Source organism: Micromys minutus, assembly GCF_963924665.1.
Source record: "Micromys minutus genome assembly, chromosome: X".
In the NCBI taxonomy this organism is placed as follows: Eukaryota; Metazoa; Chordata; class Mammalia; order Rodentia; family Muridae; genus Micromys; species Micromys minutus.
In genome coordinates, this window is record NC_137970.1 from 115,002,747 (window position 1) to 115,022,109 (window position 19,363).

The 19,363-nt window shown below is 37.1% G+C and overlaps 1 protein-coding gene across 1 annotated transcript in view; it reads right to left on the reverse strand.

The window, feature by feature from the left end:
* The window catches only part of MCF2 (MCF.2 cell line derived transforming sequence), a gene marked incomplete at its 3' end in the record, with an annotated part of 96,061 nt that overhangs the window by 20,887 nt on the left and 55,811 nt on the right, over positions 1-19,363 (reverse strand). Inside the window, exons 13-19 of the mRNA XM_080910235.1 lie at positions 18,277-18,448; positions 13,132-13,175; positions 11,469-11,548; positions 8,692-8,758; positions 7,694-7,809; positions 7,355-7,424; positions 6,257-6,349 (exon numbers count right to left, since the gene is read on the reverse strand). Coding sequence (XP_080766361.1) covers positions 6,257-6,349; positions 7,355-7,424; positions 7,694-7,809; positions 8,692-8,758; positions 11,469-11,548; positions 13,132-13,175; positions 18,277-18,448 — 642 coding nt within the window. The remainder of the gene's footprint in view (positions 1-6,256; positions 6,350-7,354; positions 7,425-7,693; positions 7,810-8,691; positions 8,759-11,468; positions 11,549-13,131; positions 13,176-18,276; positions 18,449-19,363) is intronic.

The window sequence follows — 19,363 nt, forward strand, 5'->3', positions numbered from 1 at the left end:
GAAGGAAGATATAAGCAACGATGCTTGACTCACACTTAGAAGGGTAAACAAAATAGGCATAGGAAGCAGAGGGAAGAAGAGAAATAGTTAAAAGGGGTAGGGAGAGGTGAATGGGGAGGCAGGATCAGGTATGGGGAGGGAGAAGAGAAAGGTTCAGAGAGCTAGAAGAACTAATGGAAATCTGCAGCTGCCAGGGTTGGGTCTAAGGGAGAATTTCTAGAAAGTCCCAGCAACCTAGGTTAGGAAAGGCTCCCAGAAGGCAATGTAGTAGACCTTGGCCAAGACACCTAACAGTGGAGACATGGAACCTAGAGAAACAACCTCTGTATCCAGGTAGGAATCACAGTAAAAGGATAGAAACACCAATCCACCCATAACACTCTTGACCCCAAATTTGTCCTGTCTAAAAGAAATGCAGGGATGGAGCAGAGACTGAAGGAAGGGCAACTAATAACCAGACCAACTTGAAAGCCATCCCATGAGTGAGTACCAATTCCTTACATTATTAATGATACTCTGTTATGCTTGCAGACAGAAGCCTAGCATTGCTGTCCTCTGAGAAGCTCCACCCAACAGCTGACTGAAACAATAGCAGATACCTATAGCCAAACATTACAGGGAGGTTGGGACACTTATAGTAGAGTTGGGGGGAGGAGGGAGGATCCTGAAGGGGAAGAGAACTCCACAGGAAGACCAATAGAGTCAACAAACCTGGACTCCTAGGAATCCTCAGAGTCTGAACCACCACCACCAACCAAAGAACATACGTGGGCTGGAACAAGGACCCTGGCACATATGCAGCAGACAGGCAGCTCAGTCTTCATGGCTGCCCTGTCTGATCTCACTGGGAGAGGATGCACCTAATCTTGCAGAGACTTGATATGCCAGGGTTGGGGGATACTCAGGGAAGGTTCTACCCGCTCAGAGGAGAAGGGGATGGTGGAAGGGACTCAGTGAGGGAGGGCCCAGGAGTGGGAGTAGCAGTTAGGGTATTAATTAATTAATGAATTAAAATAATAACCAGCTGGGTCCAGTGGCACATGCCTTTAATCCTAGCACGCTGGAGGCAGAAGCAAGCAGATCTTTCTGAGATAATGATCAATGAATATTAAATTAAGAAATGTAGAGGGCCTAAGAATCAAATAAAATCTTAATGAAAATTTCATATTGAATGCCTTTCTAATTTTAGAAGTAATTTATTTTAAAAAGACATATGTCAAGGCTGAAGAGATGGGTCAGAGGTCTTCCAAATGACCAAGGATAAGTTCCCAACATCCACATAGTGACTTACAACCAACCATTCATATCTCTAGCTGCAAGGAATACAATGCATATATATATATATATTACTCATGCAAAAAATTTTAAACAATTTTAATTAAAAAATAAGTGGACATGTATGTACTTGTAGAATGCAAAGTGCCAAGAGTTCTTTGATTAGACCCCAGACATGAATCTTTTATAAATCTTAAGAAATATGTATCAGAAAAATCACTATTGAATATTGTACAAAAATCATGAGAAATAATATACCTAAAAACTGAATACCATTTTAAAAATTTGAGCACACATGCCTTCCATCTCAGCACTCAAGGGGAAAGATGAAGGTAGATTTCTATAAGTTCAAAGCCAGTTTAGTCTACATAGTGAATTTCAGGCCAGCTAGAGCTATTTAATAGAAAAATCTATCTCAAAAAGAAAAGAAAAGAGGGGGAAACAAAGGAGGGAGGAAGGGAAGGAGGTAGGGAGAGAGGAAAAGAAGGCAGGAAGGAAAGAAGAAAAGATTTTGAAGGTAGAAATTACAGTATTTCAAAGTCTAAAAGTTGTCCACATATAAATTCACATTGGTATAAAGTGGATAAAATTTGGGAATGCAGGAAATTACAATAGGTTAGAATGATTAAAGTGATTTTCAGTCTGTCCAAGAACATTCATAAAAGATCAGCTCTATAGGCAAAAGCCTAGACAAGAAAAAAAGGTTGTGCTAAATATAAATCTGACTGGGTATGAGAACAGAGTATTTTTTAAGATCACAAGAAAAATACAGACTTCATCAACTGGTGCTGTATTTCATTCAGCAGTTGGCTTGCTGCCACTATAAATATAGGGGTCATGACATTGGGTCCTGGGAACAGTGGAGGGATCATAGTTAGGAAAAGATGGGGGTGGTGAGGATGAATGTGCATATGGAGTGTATACAACACAAGAGTGCCAGGAGGAGGTTATACCTGAATAATATATAGAGCCTTCTACTGAATATAAATAAAATACAACATATAATCTAATTCAAATAAGAATAGTCAACACTTAAAGGTGATAGACTGATATATGCATTTAATCTCCATCATGAAACCCAACTAGAATGATGAAATATATTTGTCTCAAGACAAAAATATTTGAGACGGGGGAAATATTTGCAAGATGTAAAAACTGAAAGTCAAATGTATACATGATGTCTAATTACAAGTTGAAAGGGGAAAAAAGGCAAAAACAGCTCAGGTTTTATGTTAGAGAATACCTCCTTTCCCCTTCTCAAAGAGATACCCCATACTTCTAAAGGAGAAAAATTCAAAGTGTTTATGAAATAGATACAAACAAATGTTGGTGAAGATGTTGAGCAATCAGAACTCATATACTACTGATAGTGATGGAAAACTGGAATCTCTATGGAAAATAGTCCAACACTAGTCATTAAACTTAACTGAGCATCGTGGCTCACACATTTAATCTCAATAAGCAGGGAGCAGGAGCAGATGTGTCTCTGTGAGTTCAAGGCTGAGCTGGTCTATACACTGCATCCCAGACTAGCCAGGACTACATGGTAAGATCCTGTTCATCATTGGGCAGAGTCGCCATACATAACTCCTTAGCTGCCATAGAGTTATTCCTAGGTATACAGCCAAAAGGAAATAAAATTTGCTCAATTGTTTTCAATAGGGCTAGAGATGACTCAAACATTCAATGTCTTTCCCAAAAGAACTTGTGTCTGCAGCATTGATTAAATCATAATCCACCTCAGGTACTGCACAGTTTATTCTCATGAATCATGGGCAATCTCATCAAGACAATAAAGATATGTACAGCACTGGAAGCTGAACTAGTTTGCAGAGGAAACCTGCATAGAGAACTGTAAGATGTTCCAAGTTGCAAACAATCCAAGACTGAGGACTGTACTCACTAAACCCAGAAATGCACAAGAGACTTTCAATCAGATTTCATATGCTTGTTCTTAATGCATGCAAACAGACAAATGATAGGCATTTCAGAACAGCGTCCAAGGTGAGAGTCAGGTGCTAAAGTAGAAAAAATAGAAAATCAGTTTGAATCCAGTCGGTACTATGCAGAGAGAAAACTACTTTAAAATAAAAATGTATCATTATCTTCATGTTGATAACATAATTGCAAGCATGAAGACCTGACTCAGATATCCCAAAACCTGCATTTTAGAAATTTAAAAACAAAGATGTATCAGGTAATAGTGGTACATGCCTTTTTTAATCTCAGCACTATGGAGGTAGAGGAAGGTGGGTCTGAGTTCAAAGCCAGCTTGATCTACAAATCGAACCCAGGTCAGCCAGGGCTACATAGAGATACCCTGTGTGGTGGTTTAAACGCTTGTCCCATGGGGAGTGGTACTGGTGAGAGGAAATGTGTCACTGTGAGAGTGAGCTTAGAAGCTCCACCCAGTGCGGAAGAGTCAATTTTCTCCTGGCTGTAGTCAGATCAAGATCCAGAACTCTCAGTTCCTCTTGAGCCATGCCTGGATGCTGCCATGTTCCCACCTTAATGATAATAGACTGAACCTCTGAGCCTGTAACCCAGCCCCCACTAAATGGTGTCCTTATAAGAGTTGCCTTGGTCATGGTGTCTCTTCACAGCAGTAAAAACCATAAGACACCCTGTCTAGAAAAGTCAAAGCAAACAAACAAAACAACAAAGATATGCATGGTGGCTTACGGTACTTATCCACTTATAATCCCAGCACTGGGAAAGAGGAGATAGGCAGATCTCTGACACCTGGTGGCCAATTAGCCTACTCAACTTATCTTGTTCCAAGCTAAGGAGAGACCCTATCTCAAAAAACAAGGCAATAGGCATCCAAGAAATAACACTAAAGGTTGATCCCTGGCCTCAACACCCCAGCTACACATGTTGCATTTATACTTGTGCATGCATGTCCACACACTACATGCATGTATCTGAGAACACCTGAACATAAATGCATACACATATTTTTAAAAATTTAAATAGAAATGCCATATGCCCCAACTATACCACCATTAGGACTTTAAATCAGAGAGATACATGCATATCTAGGTCTGAAGCACAGGCATTCACAGTATGTGATTCTCTTCAACAGATGAATGGGCACTATGGTATACAGTGGTATCTTATTGAGCCATAATAAAGCAGGAAATTGTGTTATTTTTAGGAAAAATAGTAGTCCTAGAATCATCATATTGAAAGTAAAATATGCCAGAGCCAAAAGGAAATATAAAATCAAGAATATATTCATATAGAGTGACATATAGAGAGATATCATTTATATATAAAGAGTGACTATTTGAGGAGAGAAAGAGGACTAGGAAGATGGATGGATTTTGGAATAAGAAAGGATAATAAGAGGTAACTGTGTTTGATACACATGATATACTTAAATCAGTGTTATAAAATTCATCACTTTATATAATAAATATATGCCAATAAAATTTTACATTTAAAAAATGGTGACATTAATAAAACTCTCAATTAGCAAGAGTAACAGATAGTTGCTGAGAGCAGAATAGACAAAGAAAAGGCTTGGCAGACAGAGAAAGGTAATTACAGGAATGGTCCACGACTCCAGCATCTGTACACCAGAAATTCCAGCAGGAAAAAAAAACTGAGGAAACTAAGGTAGAAGGAAAAGAAGGAAATTTGGACTAGAGGTTCCAGTTTCAGGATGATCAGCAAGGCCAGAGTACAGCTCAATGTCAGAATACTTACCTAGTATAGAAAAGGCCTCAGGTTCTACACCTTTACCACAAAAGTCTCAAAAAGTAATACCCAAAACACCAAGATACTGAATGAATATAATGCCAATCAACCATCTTTAAGTATTAGTTCTCATGTCTTTCTGAAGACAAGAGTCAAACTGGCATCATATTTCTTCTAGAAATCAGAAAATGGTGACGTAGTATCCTCAATTTTCTGAGAATAACTATTCCTTAGAATTCTATACTTAGCCATCTTTACAATCAAAGCATTACGGTGCATTAAAGACTCTTACTGATACAAGTTCTCAAAAACTTCTGCAAATATGACCTAACATGTACATTTTCTAAATTCCTTCTACCCAATAGAGGATAAAATAAAAAGGCCATGAGGTTAGAAAGATGGCTCAGCAGGTTCCAGCATCTGTTGCTTTGGCACAGGACACGGACTCCATTCTGAGAATCCACATAGTGAGTCACAACCATCCAAACTCCAGTTCCATGGAATCCATCACCTTATTTCAATCCCCATAAGCACCAGGTACACAGATAGTGTGCATGCATACATACAGGCAAAATAGGCACATACATACAATTAAATCAATATTTTTAAAAGGTTGGCATGTAGGTAGGAAGACAGGCTACTGAAGAGAGCAGTAAGACATGCCCCCAAATGATATGCACCTCAATACTGAGATGAAAGCTGTAAACAGGTCAGAAATAATACAAGTTATTTCTTTAGGATGAGATTTAAAGATAATCGATGCATATAAACATGAAAAAACTATTTTTTATGATCCTTAAAATTAGAAAAAATTAAGGGAGGAAGAAAGCAAAGCATATAGAAAACTGAGTAGGAAGAAAGTTGTAATCAAAACACAAGAGAAGGAAAAGCAACCATATTTTACTATATGAGTCATCTGTCCAGAGAAATTCCATTCTTAATAATTGAGTTAAATATAGCCGATCGATCTAACAAAAATATACTGGATGCTTTGGAAAAAGAATTTCATGTGGCTATGGTCATGGGACAGGGAACAGTGAAAGAGACCTAAATCTTCATTTTTCTAAAGCAGGAAGGAGAAGGACAAGTGTGGTATTTAGAGATAAGCAGGCAAATACCAGAAGTAGCTAAAAGTGGTTTCCTCCAGGGAACAACAAATATGTGTTCCTATATGTAAGTGTGCGTGCGTGCTTACTTTGGTTGAGAAAATGAATTTGTTAGTGAGAAATATTTCAATAGCTTCCAAACGGAATGTGTTTAATACTTAAATAATTAATACCTGAAAAAAGGCACATTCAGAGTACTTCCTCCAAATTAACTCTGACCTGGGTTTATTCTGACAGTATTTGGCATACATCTGAAAATCCTCCTTCTGTAATAAAGCACAAATGCATACATATTACCAATTTGTAAATATTAATTTTTGTTTTTAAAAAGGCTGATCAAGACAGACAGAGTGTGACTAATCATGAGAGTGAAAGTGATATAAAAAATACCCTGCTTTGTGTTCCAATGACAGCATGCCCATTGGGCCAGACAGCAGGATACAATTTTACATGCAATTTTAGAACTCTTGCTTACCAAACTTGACAGTTGAGTAAGAAAACCCTTATCTTTTTAAGCTATTTAGTATCATGATCAAATAGGTACCAATGTGTGTTTTCTGTGCTATTAATCTGCTGGCTGTCTAAATAAAGGAGCTTGTAGCTAATTCCCAAGTTAGACGTATGCCTTGGTTCATCACTGAAACATCATCATATCTAAGCACAGGGCTCAGTTTGCTCTCCCTTGAATCATTTTTCCCTAACCTTCTTCTATTGGTCTATGTCCTACTCACACTTGAGTTTTCATTGCGAGTGTCTTCCATATAGCCACTGTCTATACCCTTGAGCTACTACGGATGATTCAACTTGATTTCCAATCAGAAGGTTGATCTTTCAAAAGGAGGAGAAACTCGATAACTTGTTGTAATTTAATTTAAAAAAAATAAACTATGGCTACATGATAAGACTCTGTCTTTTCAGTTTTTTTTAAGGCATCTTTTATTCTTACTTTAACCAGGCTCAGTGTGATTTTATTACTATGTTCCCATCTCTCACATCCTTCTAGGTAGGGTGGTATCTGAGTCCTGTTGCTACAACCCGAGTAACTGAAGCACTTAACACCACAGAATATAAATATGCCCTGAATATCCCTTTCATCACTTTTTCCAACAGTTTTACATTAAGTACTTGCTTGAATTGATGAGGCTTCTCCAAAAACATAGATATTAAAGGGGAGGGGAGAGGGTTCTCTTGTCTCCAAGGTTACTTTATATGAAAGACACTTTGTGAGTCGCCAACATCTAGATCATTTAAAAGCAAGGAATCAGACTAACCCTTTCCAGGAAGCAAGGTCCCACTCTTTCTGGAGCATCACAGCAATCTTCCAGTCTGCTCATGAAAATGCTGTAGAATTTTTAGACAGAAGTTATTTATGACATATAATAGTAAAGAAGTGAGAAGTTCTTCTCCCCACACCTTTTGAGACAGGGTCTCTCTATATAGCCCTGGCTGTCCTAGAACTCACTATATGGACCAGACTGGCCTGAAACACAAAGAAATCCATTTCTTTCTGCCTCCCAAGTGCTGGGATTAAAGGTGTGCGCCACCACCACCCAGCAATAACTTTTTGTAAAAATAAAGTCACCAAAACATTAAATTTGGCAAGTACATACTTGTTATGGAATTCATATATTTCTGCCATATTTCCAAAGAGGACATCCTTTTTATTTCTCAGGAGAGGTGGCATCAGATCAAACATCTGTGGATTGTCCATCTCGGATCTATAGCCCTATTAAAAAAAAGTCAATTTTTGTATTTGGCACGTTTATATTAATGTTTGGTTGGACTACTGACAGTAAACATCCAGCAAAACATAGAGAAGACTTGTGGGTGCAGCTGATTGAAATCTAACACTTAGATAGATGCCTTAGTTCTCAGCGTTATCTGTAGCATTCTTGTAGAATGCAGGATAAGGAAGTCAAGGCTTCTACTCCATGGTCTGAATAAAACATAGTACTATAGCCTTCAAACCAAAGCCAACTATGAAAAATTATAGTAAAGAATATAAAGTTGTCCTTAAATTAAAAGTAAGTGCTCAGATTTCTGTTCAGACCAAATTAGGACCATGGCATTTGTGTCAAATGAGTATTTTTATCCAACCCCCAGCTCTTTCCGTTTCAACCTTTAAGTAGCAGCCTGGGAATAATTACAACAATGTGCCGTGTCCCTAAGAGAACAGCTTCTCTTTTTCTGTAAGTAGTTCTGAATCACGTAGCCACACTCCTGAGAGGAATGTAACTGCAATCACTTAACAACATGCAGTCTCAAGTAACAGTGAATAGCCACCGACAACCAAGGACAGAGACAGAAACAGAAAACTGCTCAGAACACTTTCAAAAGAAATGTCCTTTATCCTTATTGTAACTAGTAAGATTTCAATGCATACTATCAAACCTTTAAAAAAAATTAAGTACTGACAAAAATATATTCATATAGTTTTATGCAAAATGCTTTTAAAATCTGTACATTTATCTCTGTTTTTAAAAATAAGGTGGTCTAATTAAAAAATATATTTAAGAATTTAAAAAAAGAATCAATACAAAGTTTAAAAAAAAAAACTAGCCAGGGCCTGTTCAGGGAAATGGGGGAGAAAACAATTTGCTACACTCACCAACAAAACAGTAAACAGCTCTCGAACATACGCCCTCTCTGTCTGTATCAGCTCATTCAGAACATGGCTACAACAGACAGACCATAGTTATCAGTTAATGTCCCGCTCTCATATCACATTCCAATGGATCAATTATTACCATTAAAAATAATCTAAAGCAGTAGTTCTCAACCTATGGGTTGCAACCCCATTGTGGGTCACATATCAGATATCCTGCCTATGAGATATCTACATTATGGTTCCTAACAGTAGAAAAATTAGTTACAAGTTAGCAACAAAATAATTGTATGACTGGGGGGTCACCACAGCATAAATACTTGTATTAAAGGGTCACAGCATTATTAGGAAGGTTTGGGAACCACTGAGCTAAAGTAAAAGAAGCAAGTATATTGGAACTACCTAGGAGTTTTGTTCCAACATCAAAATATGAATTATATTTTATAGTTGTTGGAAAACGTACCACCCACAAGGCTGTTAAATATATTTAAAAAAGAAGAAGGACAGATGTGGGGGCACACATATTTAATCCAGCACTCGAGAGGCAGAGGTAGGAGAATCTATGAGTTTAAAACTAACCTGCATTCTGAGCCAGTTAGGAAAACAAAGCAAGGGTCTGTTTGTCTTGGAGGGGCGTGATGGGTTATACATGCTAAAAGGCTGCACGTTAACACAAAAACGATTTCTAATTCACTTAGGTTAAGAACCAATTTATTAAAATATCACAAAGTCCGAGTCTGAATTAATTCCAGGTTTTAATCTTTCTGGCCAACTAAATTTCCTGAGCTCTAGAATCATCTTCTTAAAAATATACTAACCTATAAAGGCCATTTTCACCAGTTCCCAGTAACTTTCTGGCAATTTTTTTCCAGAAATGTTGTAAATGCATGCACGCGCGAGCACACACACACACACACACACACACACACACACACACACACACACACACACACCTCCACATGGAATAGAAGGAAAACTTAAGATTCTATGGCAACACTGCATGCCATCTGTGCCATTAAAATAAAATACATGTCCTGCCCATTTGATTTTCAGACGCCATATTTAAATTCTACTCCCCTCTCTAATATAAGCAACCTATGTGTCCTCTGCCTTCGTACATTTCTTTTGGTTTTCATACTTTACAGAATTTAGACCCTGGCTTTTTCCAATATGAGTTTCTTTAAGTTATCTTACCTAACTTGGGACACATATCTCTCCATGCAATATGTTGCAAACTACTGGCCATTTCTAGCAACGGAATGTGAAACTTGATTGTTGTTAGTTTTTTGAGACAGACCTCACTATGTAGTGCTCTTGCTCTGTAATTATGGAAATGAGGCTTCCTTCAAACTCAGAGGTTCGCCTGCCTCTGCTTCCCCAAGTTCAGGGATTAAAGAAATGTGCCTCCGGGCCCAGCTCATGATATGAAACTTATATATAGGTCTGTATTTTCAAGTTTAGAATATTAACATACTATTATAAAGTCATATAAAAGGGTCATTGTTGATATCTGTTAAATAGTATTATAATGCTGTATAGCTTTTGACAAGCCCCTTCACTGATTTTCCTTTCTTTTAAAATGAATGAAATGGTGTCCTAGTTGGCTTTAGATGTCTATTTGACATAAAATTACAATAGCTGGGGAAAAACGAATGTCAACTGAATAATTGTCCAATCTGTTTGGTGTTTAGACAAGTCTGTGGGGCATTCTCTCACCACAGTAGGTCCTGGGTTCTATAAGAAAGCAGACTGAATAATCAACGGGGAGCAAGCCAGTAAGCAGCACTCCTCCATGGCCCCTGCTTTAGTTCCTACCTCCAGGTTCCTGCCCGGACTTCCTCTCATGCTGGATAATGATCTAGAACTATTAGCAAATAAACAAGTTCTTTCCCCAAACTGCTTTTGGTCATGGTCTTTATCACAGCAATAGAAACCAAACTAGATTAGATGGTATGGCCCAAGGGTACAGACTTTCATTTACTAGTTGAATCATTCTGGGAAGCCAATTACTATCATTACTATCGTTAATGAAATGTCTCATACATAGGAAATAGAATTTACACACCTGTGTTCTTACCACAAAAAGGTAACTGCTAGTGTTAACTAACTTTCTATGGAAATCACTTTATCATATCTCATACTGTCCATCTTTGTTTCCCAATTATTTTTCAGTAAAACTAGGAAACAAAAGAGTTAGAAAGATGGCTAAGTAGTTAAGAGCACATGCTTCTCTTACATAGGACTCATGTGTGGTTACCAGGATCCAGATGGAGGTTTATAATCATTGGAACTACAGGTCCTGGAACTCTGACCTCTACTTCTGCTTCCCTAGGGCACTAAGTATGGACAAGATGCACAGACATGAAAGCAAAACACTCATATATATAATCTACCTATACCTACACATACACCTATAACTATCTATCTATATGTGTATTTATATACATATATATTCATATATATTAATCATGTAGATAGATAGATATGATTTAAACTGGGAAATCAAAAACAAAAAAAATAAAACTCTCCTTTTCCTTTTTGATCTGGAAATGAAAAATACAGAAATCCTAAAATGGGACAGGAATGTAGCTGAGCGACAGAGCACTTGCCTTACAATACACAGATCACAGGTGCTCAGATCTAAATCCAGGACTTGTGACACTCACTAAGACCCTATTTTACAAACTGAAAATTCTAAGCATGTGAGCCTTGGACACTGAACCAGAGCATTTTGTGGTGAGAAAAATATATAAATGTAAGTTAAAAAAAAGAAAGAATACTTCTTTAAACTATCCAAGCTATTGTCCAATTTGGGAGACTGATCAGAATTCTTCTCTTGGTTCTCCTGAATGGCTTCAATCTGAAATAATAAAAATAAAAGTCCAATCATGTCTTTGTAGGTACAGTACTTTCTCAAATACACGCATATTAGATTAATGTCAATCCTAATTTTGAAGATAAATTAATATACAGCACTGCATTTTTCCAAAAAATGACTTGTATATATACTAGTAAAATAAATGTTTTGAGTTCTCTACGGGCATAGATTTAAGGTACTAAATGGAATTTATTTTGTATACTTCTGTTTACATTAACCAAAACCACTTTGCAGTCTACAGTTATGATAATAGAAACAACCTCAAGCATCACTGCATGCCACACATAGGAAACTAAGGAGCTTCACAAACTTATTTCTTTTTTATGCTAACTTCGAATGCCCTCTTATCCCATTATTAGATAGAGGTAAAGAGGGCTTACCAAAGACTATAGCATCAATAAGCCAAAGTCCACCATCAAAGCCAGGCAGTCCAGTTACAGTTTGCACTACCATGCTATACTGCGATGCCTTCTACAGCTTTGCTCTAGGTTCTGCTTACTACCAAGTCAAACAAGTAATACATATGGTCCTGCAGGTGTGAGGAGGCTACACTGCCGATATCAGCCTATCACCAATAACTGAAAAGAACAACATCTTAAGCACATGCACTACCTGCTTCCTCCCCAAGGATACACCTCAAGACCCATAGTGGATGTCTGAAACTGTGGACAGTACTGACTCTTCCATGTACTATGCTTTGTCCCATATGTGTGTATTCCTTTTTAAAAAAAAAAAGTCATGCATAAATTAGGCACCATAAGAGAATAGCAATAACTCATAATAAAATCTTCTGGCTCACAATAAAACATTGAATATATATATATGAATATATATATATATATATATATATATATATATATATATATATATTCTCTTTCTTTTTCTCTAGCAGTTTTTATTTACTGTTTTGAACCACCATTGATTGGCTATAGTACAAAAACTGAAATGGGGGACTTTACTCATCAAAAAGCAAATAAGAGCTGGGTGTGCTGGCGTGTGTCTTCAATCCCAGCACTCTGGAAGTAGAAGCAGGTAGCTATCTAGGAGTTTGAAGCCAGTCTAGTGTAAACAGTGAACCCCAGGACACTCAAAAAAGGGATGAGTGGGAGGGGGGAAGGAGGGAGAGAGGAAGGGAGGGATGGAGGGAGGGCAAATAGAAAAGAAACATGCATTTCCTGTGCTCATGGTCCACGATAAACTGAACTCAAAGCTTTGTTTGGCAGTAGCGCACTCATCCCTGAAAGAAAGCATCGCCTGTAGGAAGGTGAAGCATCACTTAGGTGTGTGGAGGTGGACAGTAGGAAAAGGGACTGGAACTTATATGCGGCGCTCTACAGAAATTATTCTGAATGGAAGCCAGGACTTAAAAACAAACAAAATAGAAATAACAAAAACAACAACCAAAAGCAAACTGCTCACGCACTGGGACTACGCCAGTACTGTAATTAGACACAGGCAGCAGATTTTTCTTTTGTGTGTAAGGTTTTCAAATTCACAAGGTCAGTATAATAAATGAAAAACACACCCGAAAACCAACATTGAATTCATCCATCAATTATACTTACTTTCACACTGCTCTGAGCTTGAATCTGTCTCCAAGACTTCTTCACTGGTAGAGAAATGTGACATAATGTTAAACCGGAATTAAAGTCAACACTTTTAATGAAAACACAGCATGTTTATTAGAAAGAAAGTAATTGTTTCAATATGTTTGTTAGTATTTCAAAGCACTCTACAGAAGATAGCAATTGGTTAGATGGTTATAGAAATCGGACTGAATTTATGGAGCATTTATGCTAGGTACTACCCATCCTCACCTTCGGCACACATGCACTTACTTGCCAAAAGAAAGGGGAGTTAAGTGTTCACAATCACGTTCAAATTCAGTATGCATTCTGCCACATAAACATTCAATCAGATTGTAATTCACATACTCACTGGATCAAAGAGTTCTCTGAATCTACCCCTACATGTATGAGACCAGGGAAGACAGGAGAGGGTAGTAGGGGATGAGGGATGAAAACTAACACATTATGGGGCTCGCAAGAGGGTTCATCGAGTAAACTTGTTTGCTGATAACTGTGATGAGCTGATCTTGTTCCCAGGACCCATATGGTGGGAGGAGAGAACCCCTCACAAAATGTTCTCTGATCTACACGTATGTATGGTTTTACACCAGTACTGTACAACGTGCATGCTCACACGCATGCGCAAATGCAAATAAGAACAAATTACATATGAATTTGCCATAATGAAAATCATTACTTTATTAATTTGAAAATTATTGACAAAAAAAAACAAGTACTTTCTAGTAAAAATAGCATCCACAATTTATTTGGCGCTTACCCCCAACCAGATCCTGATCTAAGCCCAAAGATTTGTTTTCTTTTTTAATTTTCATATCCACTCAAAGAGATGGAGAACAACATCTATCTCCTTTTACAGATATCACTGAGGTTAACATGTTCAGGAAGGAGAAGTGGATTGGAACCCGTACATGTTTCCAGACACGACAGGAAACATCTCCAAAGCAAGGTAAAATGCTCATTTTAAAAAAACCCTCATCAAAAATTTAAAGCCTTAATCTTTATTCTGAAACAATCCACTTCCAGCACTGGAGAAAAATAAAACAGGGCGGAGGGTGAACTGAAAACATAGCTCAATGGTAGGACACTTGTCCTCCATATGTTCAGTGTCCAGCACCGGGGAAGAAACGGTTTTCACAGAGGCAAGCAGAGTCAGATGTCCTTTAAAAAAGTAAGAGTCACTTAACCACACTTAAGGGCATGTCCCCCTGCCCAGAAGTAGATGTCTAACACAGAACAAACTCAATGATATTTTTGTAGACTTTTTGTCTCACATTGCTTTGTTTGGCCATTTTCTTATCTCCCTGGTCTTCGCATGTATATTATGATTTCTGAGTTTGTGCTTTCGTGGTCTATGCGTGTGTTCGTATGTATGTGTTTCCTATGCTATCGGTTATGTTCTTGTGATAATTTGTTTGCAATTTTTGTCTGCTTTCTAAAGAGAAGGGATGTAGAGAGTTGAAAGAGTGGGTGAGGAGATGGGGGAGATCTGGGAGGAGCAATCATGGTCAGGGTATGATGTATTAAAAATAGTTTTTATTAAAGTTTTTTAAAAAATAAAAAAGTAAAAGTCACAGACAAACCGAAGAATAGATTTTCTGAATCATGAAGACTGCTACCCTTCTGGGTATAGGAGCACTGCTATCTGCATAGAAGAAACACACCTTCTATCCTCTTTTTTTTGGCAAGAACTAGTGTCAGGCACACTCAGCCAGTGGGTGGTCTCTCACATTATAAAATATGGATACTTCACCATCATTAATTACCAAGTATTGATACATGAAAGTTATATGTAACTATATATTAGACTTGGTGCGAATTATCATATAAATCAGCCTCTTAATAAGTATCAGTGTGCCTTATCCTAAAGATACCTAACATAAAGATCCAAACTTATTATTTAAAGTAAATTATAGATTGGTTACAAATACATTGAGAGATGCAAACAGGCATGTGTGTATCTTTGTAACACATCTTTTTCTGAAAAGCAAGGTAAATATATTCATTCCTTCAACAATGTAAAGGCATACATACAAAATAACTGAGCAAACGTGTGATATGTCAAGCTAGCTCTGTGTATGTGGGTATGCAAAGATGGCTTGCACACAGATCCTGTCCCTGCAAAGCATCCTGTCTAGCAAGTGCAACAGCAGACAGGTAAGTAGGCTGCATGGCGGAAGCAGAGCTAGCAAGAAGGTGATGGAACAAGAGGGAAACGTAGCCCAGAGAAATAGCAATCTATGCAAACTCCACAAGGTAACACAGAAGAGGAAAGGAGGCAACGTGCGTATGGCAATGGGAACCAAAGAGACTATGGTCAAGTCCATCAAAGATGTTATCACGGACTCAGAAAGCGGCAGTAAAGAAGATGAGAGGAATACCTAGATGCGCAGAAGGCTTATCTATGAATAAAAACAATTAATGGTACAGGAATTAGCAGGAACATCTAAGCTTGGACAAATAGGGACATTACACTACTAGTCAACAAGATGAGAAAGAAAAGTTGTACATGGTTTGCAGAAGAGATATGTTCATGTAGAGTATGATGAGACCATTTCCTATGAGAAATTTGACATTGTAAATACCAGTCTGAAATTTGGAGACAGACCTAGACTAGAAATAGAGCTTTCAGAGCCCAACAATATCTAATACTATTTTTCACTGGCATTGCCCTTCCATAGCTTTCCTTCACATTCAATGTGAATTCATCAAACATCTTATCATAACATGCTAGTTGCCGGGCACTATACTAGATGGAAAATTCAATTTAATGAAGAAAAAAAAACTAAACAAGCAAAAACAGAATAAAAAACCAGTTTGACTCATTTTGATGAAAATTAGCTCGCATTTTGATTTGGTCAAATACTTGATTTACAAGTTTTGAAATCCTGTCTGAAATGTTATTATATGCATTATCTGATAATAATAAATGTTATTATCTACCCATAGACCAATAGGGTAGCATACAGAAGGTTTAAATAATGATCTTGTTTTATTTACAAAGCATAAAGAATGATGGAGAAAATCATGCATCAATCCCAGCCATTTATTTATCCATTAAGGTACCTTCATTTGCATAAATACGCAAGGTATTAGTCTTAAACTGAAGCAAATTCAAACTACTCCAAACAAATATTTTGATTATGAGTGATTTAAGAGTCTTTAAAATTAAAGAAAGCCCTGATTCACATTAATTTCATGAACTCTTTTTTAAATATCTATCTTATGATTTATTTTGAATTTTATTTTGAATGTCTATGTGAGTGTGGGTAGGCAGGTGAGTATACACAGAGGCCAGAAGAGGGCATTAGATTCCCTGGTGCTACAGTTCCAGGTGATGTTGAGCTGCCATGTGTATGCTTGGAAGGGAACTGGGGTACTCTGGAAGAGCAGGAAGTACTCTTAGCCACTTAGCCACCTCTCCTGCCTCCATGTCTTCCTTTTTGTGAAGTGGTTATTTTATGAAAGAAGACTGACTTTAGAAGCACACTCTACTTTCTACAGTCATGGTGGTTGGTATGAAAACGTAGGTAAAGCTAGTTGCAGATAGAATTAAAGAACTGCTGCTGGTTTTAGATGCCAAACTGGTTTTTCATGTGTACAGACTCACAAAATGTACTGATGATAAGTAATATAATAAAGATGGGTACCTTTTGAAAAAATTTTACATGCTTGAAAGAAAGAATATCCAATTCCCACTGCAGAAAGAAAGTGTAATGCCATTAAATAAGAATCCAAGAAAGAAAGAAAAATGAAATAATACAAAACAAAATTTTTGAATGACTAATGACATGAATGAATGAATGAATGAATGAATGAATGAATGAATGACAGATAGCCTGGTCACAATCCAAAGTGCTCTGCTTCAGAAAGACGGGAGCTTTTGGAGGGTCTATTAAGAAAAGAGATTTAATCACAGGGAAGGAATAGTCCAATTTATTGAGTAAGTCTTGTCTACAATTTGATTTTACTTTCTCTTTATGATCACCTTTTAAGTAAGAGGGTATTTGTTTCTATTTTACAAATACAAAAGGAAAATGAGACCATCAATGTGCCTAAGAACACACAGCTAAAGTATCCTTATATGTAACTGGTGTCTACTTTGTGCTTAGAAACATAATATCAATTGTTGGGTGTAATAGGTTCAATTTGTTACTTTATTCTTTTTACTTTTTCAGTATCTTTCATATTTCCAGTATCTCTAGGATATTTTAGAATAGTCAACATTATTCATTTAAGCCATTGCTCATACAATCATATTTTACATATATGTATACATTTTGGAATTACTAACCATTTAACTTCCAATGCATTTGTAACTTGATGGAGATGTATTTATTCATTAACTCTTGCTCAAGCCTTCTCTGCATTTCAAAGTAGTTTCCTGCCCTAGTAAATTGACTGATGCAATTTAACTCAAAGAGACTGAACTTAGTCATGTGTTCAACTCTTCTACTAATTTAATTTGTACAGAAGACAAAACTGCTCTATCTCCAGAAACTGCAGAAATAGCTCTAGGAAACACCTGTAGGAATGATGTTTTCAAACGTTTTGGTACAATGCCATTACAAGAGTAGCTATTTTCCTATAGAATTTAGAAAGAAATGGGATAGTACACAATTAAATAGACTTAAAAGATTCAAACAAAAAAATGAATCTATAACAAAAAAAACTTACTAACCCCATTTACCAGCATCTATTTAGACCCATATTATTATAGAAGACATTCAAAAACTAGCATTGCCTATGAATCAAATAATTGCTTACTAGAATAACAGTTGAGTATGCAGGTTTAGAATGCATGTACATGTACATACATATAAGATCCACGTCGTTTTGAAGAAAATCTGAAGGTCTAACACTAGAAAAGTCATCACATTCATTTCTCATGCTAGAATGCTCCACATTGAGGTGTCCATCATCTGATAGAATTCAGTGCTACTGTGCCTTATGAACTGACTTCTGCCTTGTACAATAGTGGTTAAGCATAAACAAGAAGCTAAAAGGGTTTAAAATTTATCAGGATTTTAAAGGAATTTAGTAGATCTATCACTACCATGTTCATCAAAGGAAACAATAGCAAGACAAAAGAGACATCACAAATGTAAACACAAGGTGCCTTACTGTGCTTAGGTGAAAAGAATACTGTTTTGGATCTCATCACATTTTCAGGTGCAGGAATCAGACACTGGACTGCCCCCTCATGTCCATCTTTTGGGATCTTAAAACCAGCCTGTTGATTCTCAAATACACTCCGAATATTTTCAAGCTTTAGTTGTATATTCTGCATCTGAGCCTAGGAATTGCATAAGAATTCTGTGAGATTAGGCTGGACACTGGCTGCTCTTGCAGGACATGGGTTCAATTCCCAGCAACCACATGTCCACTCAGAACCATCTTTAATTATAATATTTGGGTTATTCTACACCTTCTTCTGGCCTCCATAGACACCAGATAGTGCACATAGCACACATATACACACATTCGATTAAAACACTTATGCAAATAAAATGCAATAGAAAATCATGAGTTGCTGTGCATCTTCAATCCCAGAACTGAGGAGGCAGAGACAAACAGGTCTCTTGAGTTCAAGGCCAGCCTGTTCTACATAGCTAGTACCAAGTCAGCCAGTGCTACACAGCTAAATTTGTTTGAAAAAAAACTTATGAGTTATGTTCTAAAATAAGTCATAACAACTACTATTACATTCATCAGACACAGTTAAAATTAATTTTAGACTGGTAGATGACTCAGTCAGTATAGTGCTTGCTTGCTGCATAATCTTGAAGACCTGAGTTCAGACCCCAGTATCCATAGAAAATCCAGACATGGCAGGAATACCCAAAACCTCAGTGCTGGGGCAACAAAGACAGGAGGATCCCTGGAGCTCATCGGCCAGCCAAGTCTAACTGAATCAATGTCAATTCCAAGTTCACTGGAGATTCTGTCTCAACGTAAGGAAGGTAACTAAGAAAGATATTGAAAATCAACCTTTGGCTCCCACCTGCATGCACACATATACACATCCACCGAAAGATGGTATAAATATAATATATGTGGTATAGCTATTATATACCCAATAAATGAATATATAACTATCAAAGTTAAATATCTTTACATTATATTTTGGTAGAATATCTGTGAACTAGGGAGATGATTTATTAGGTAGTGTTTTCTACACAAGCATGAGGACCTCACTTTGAATCCCAAG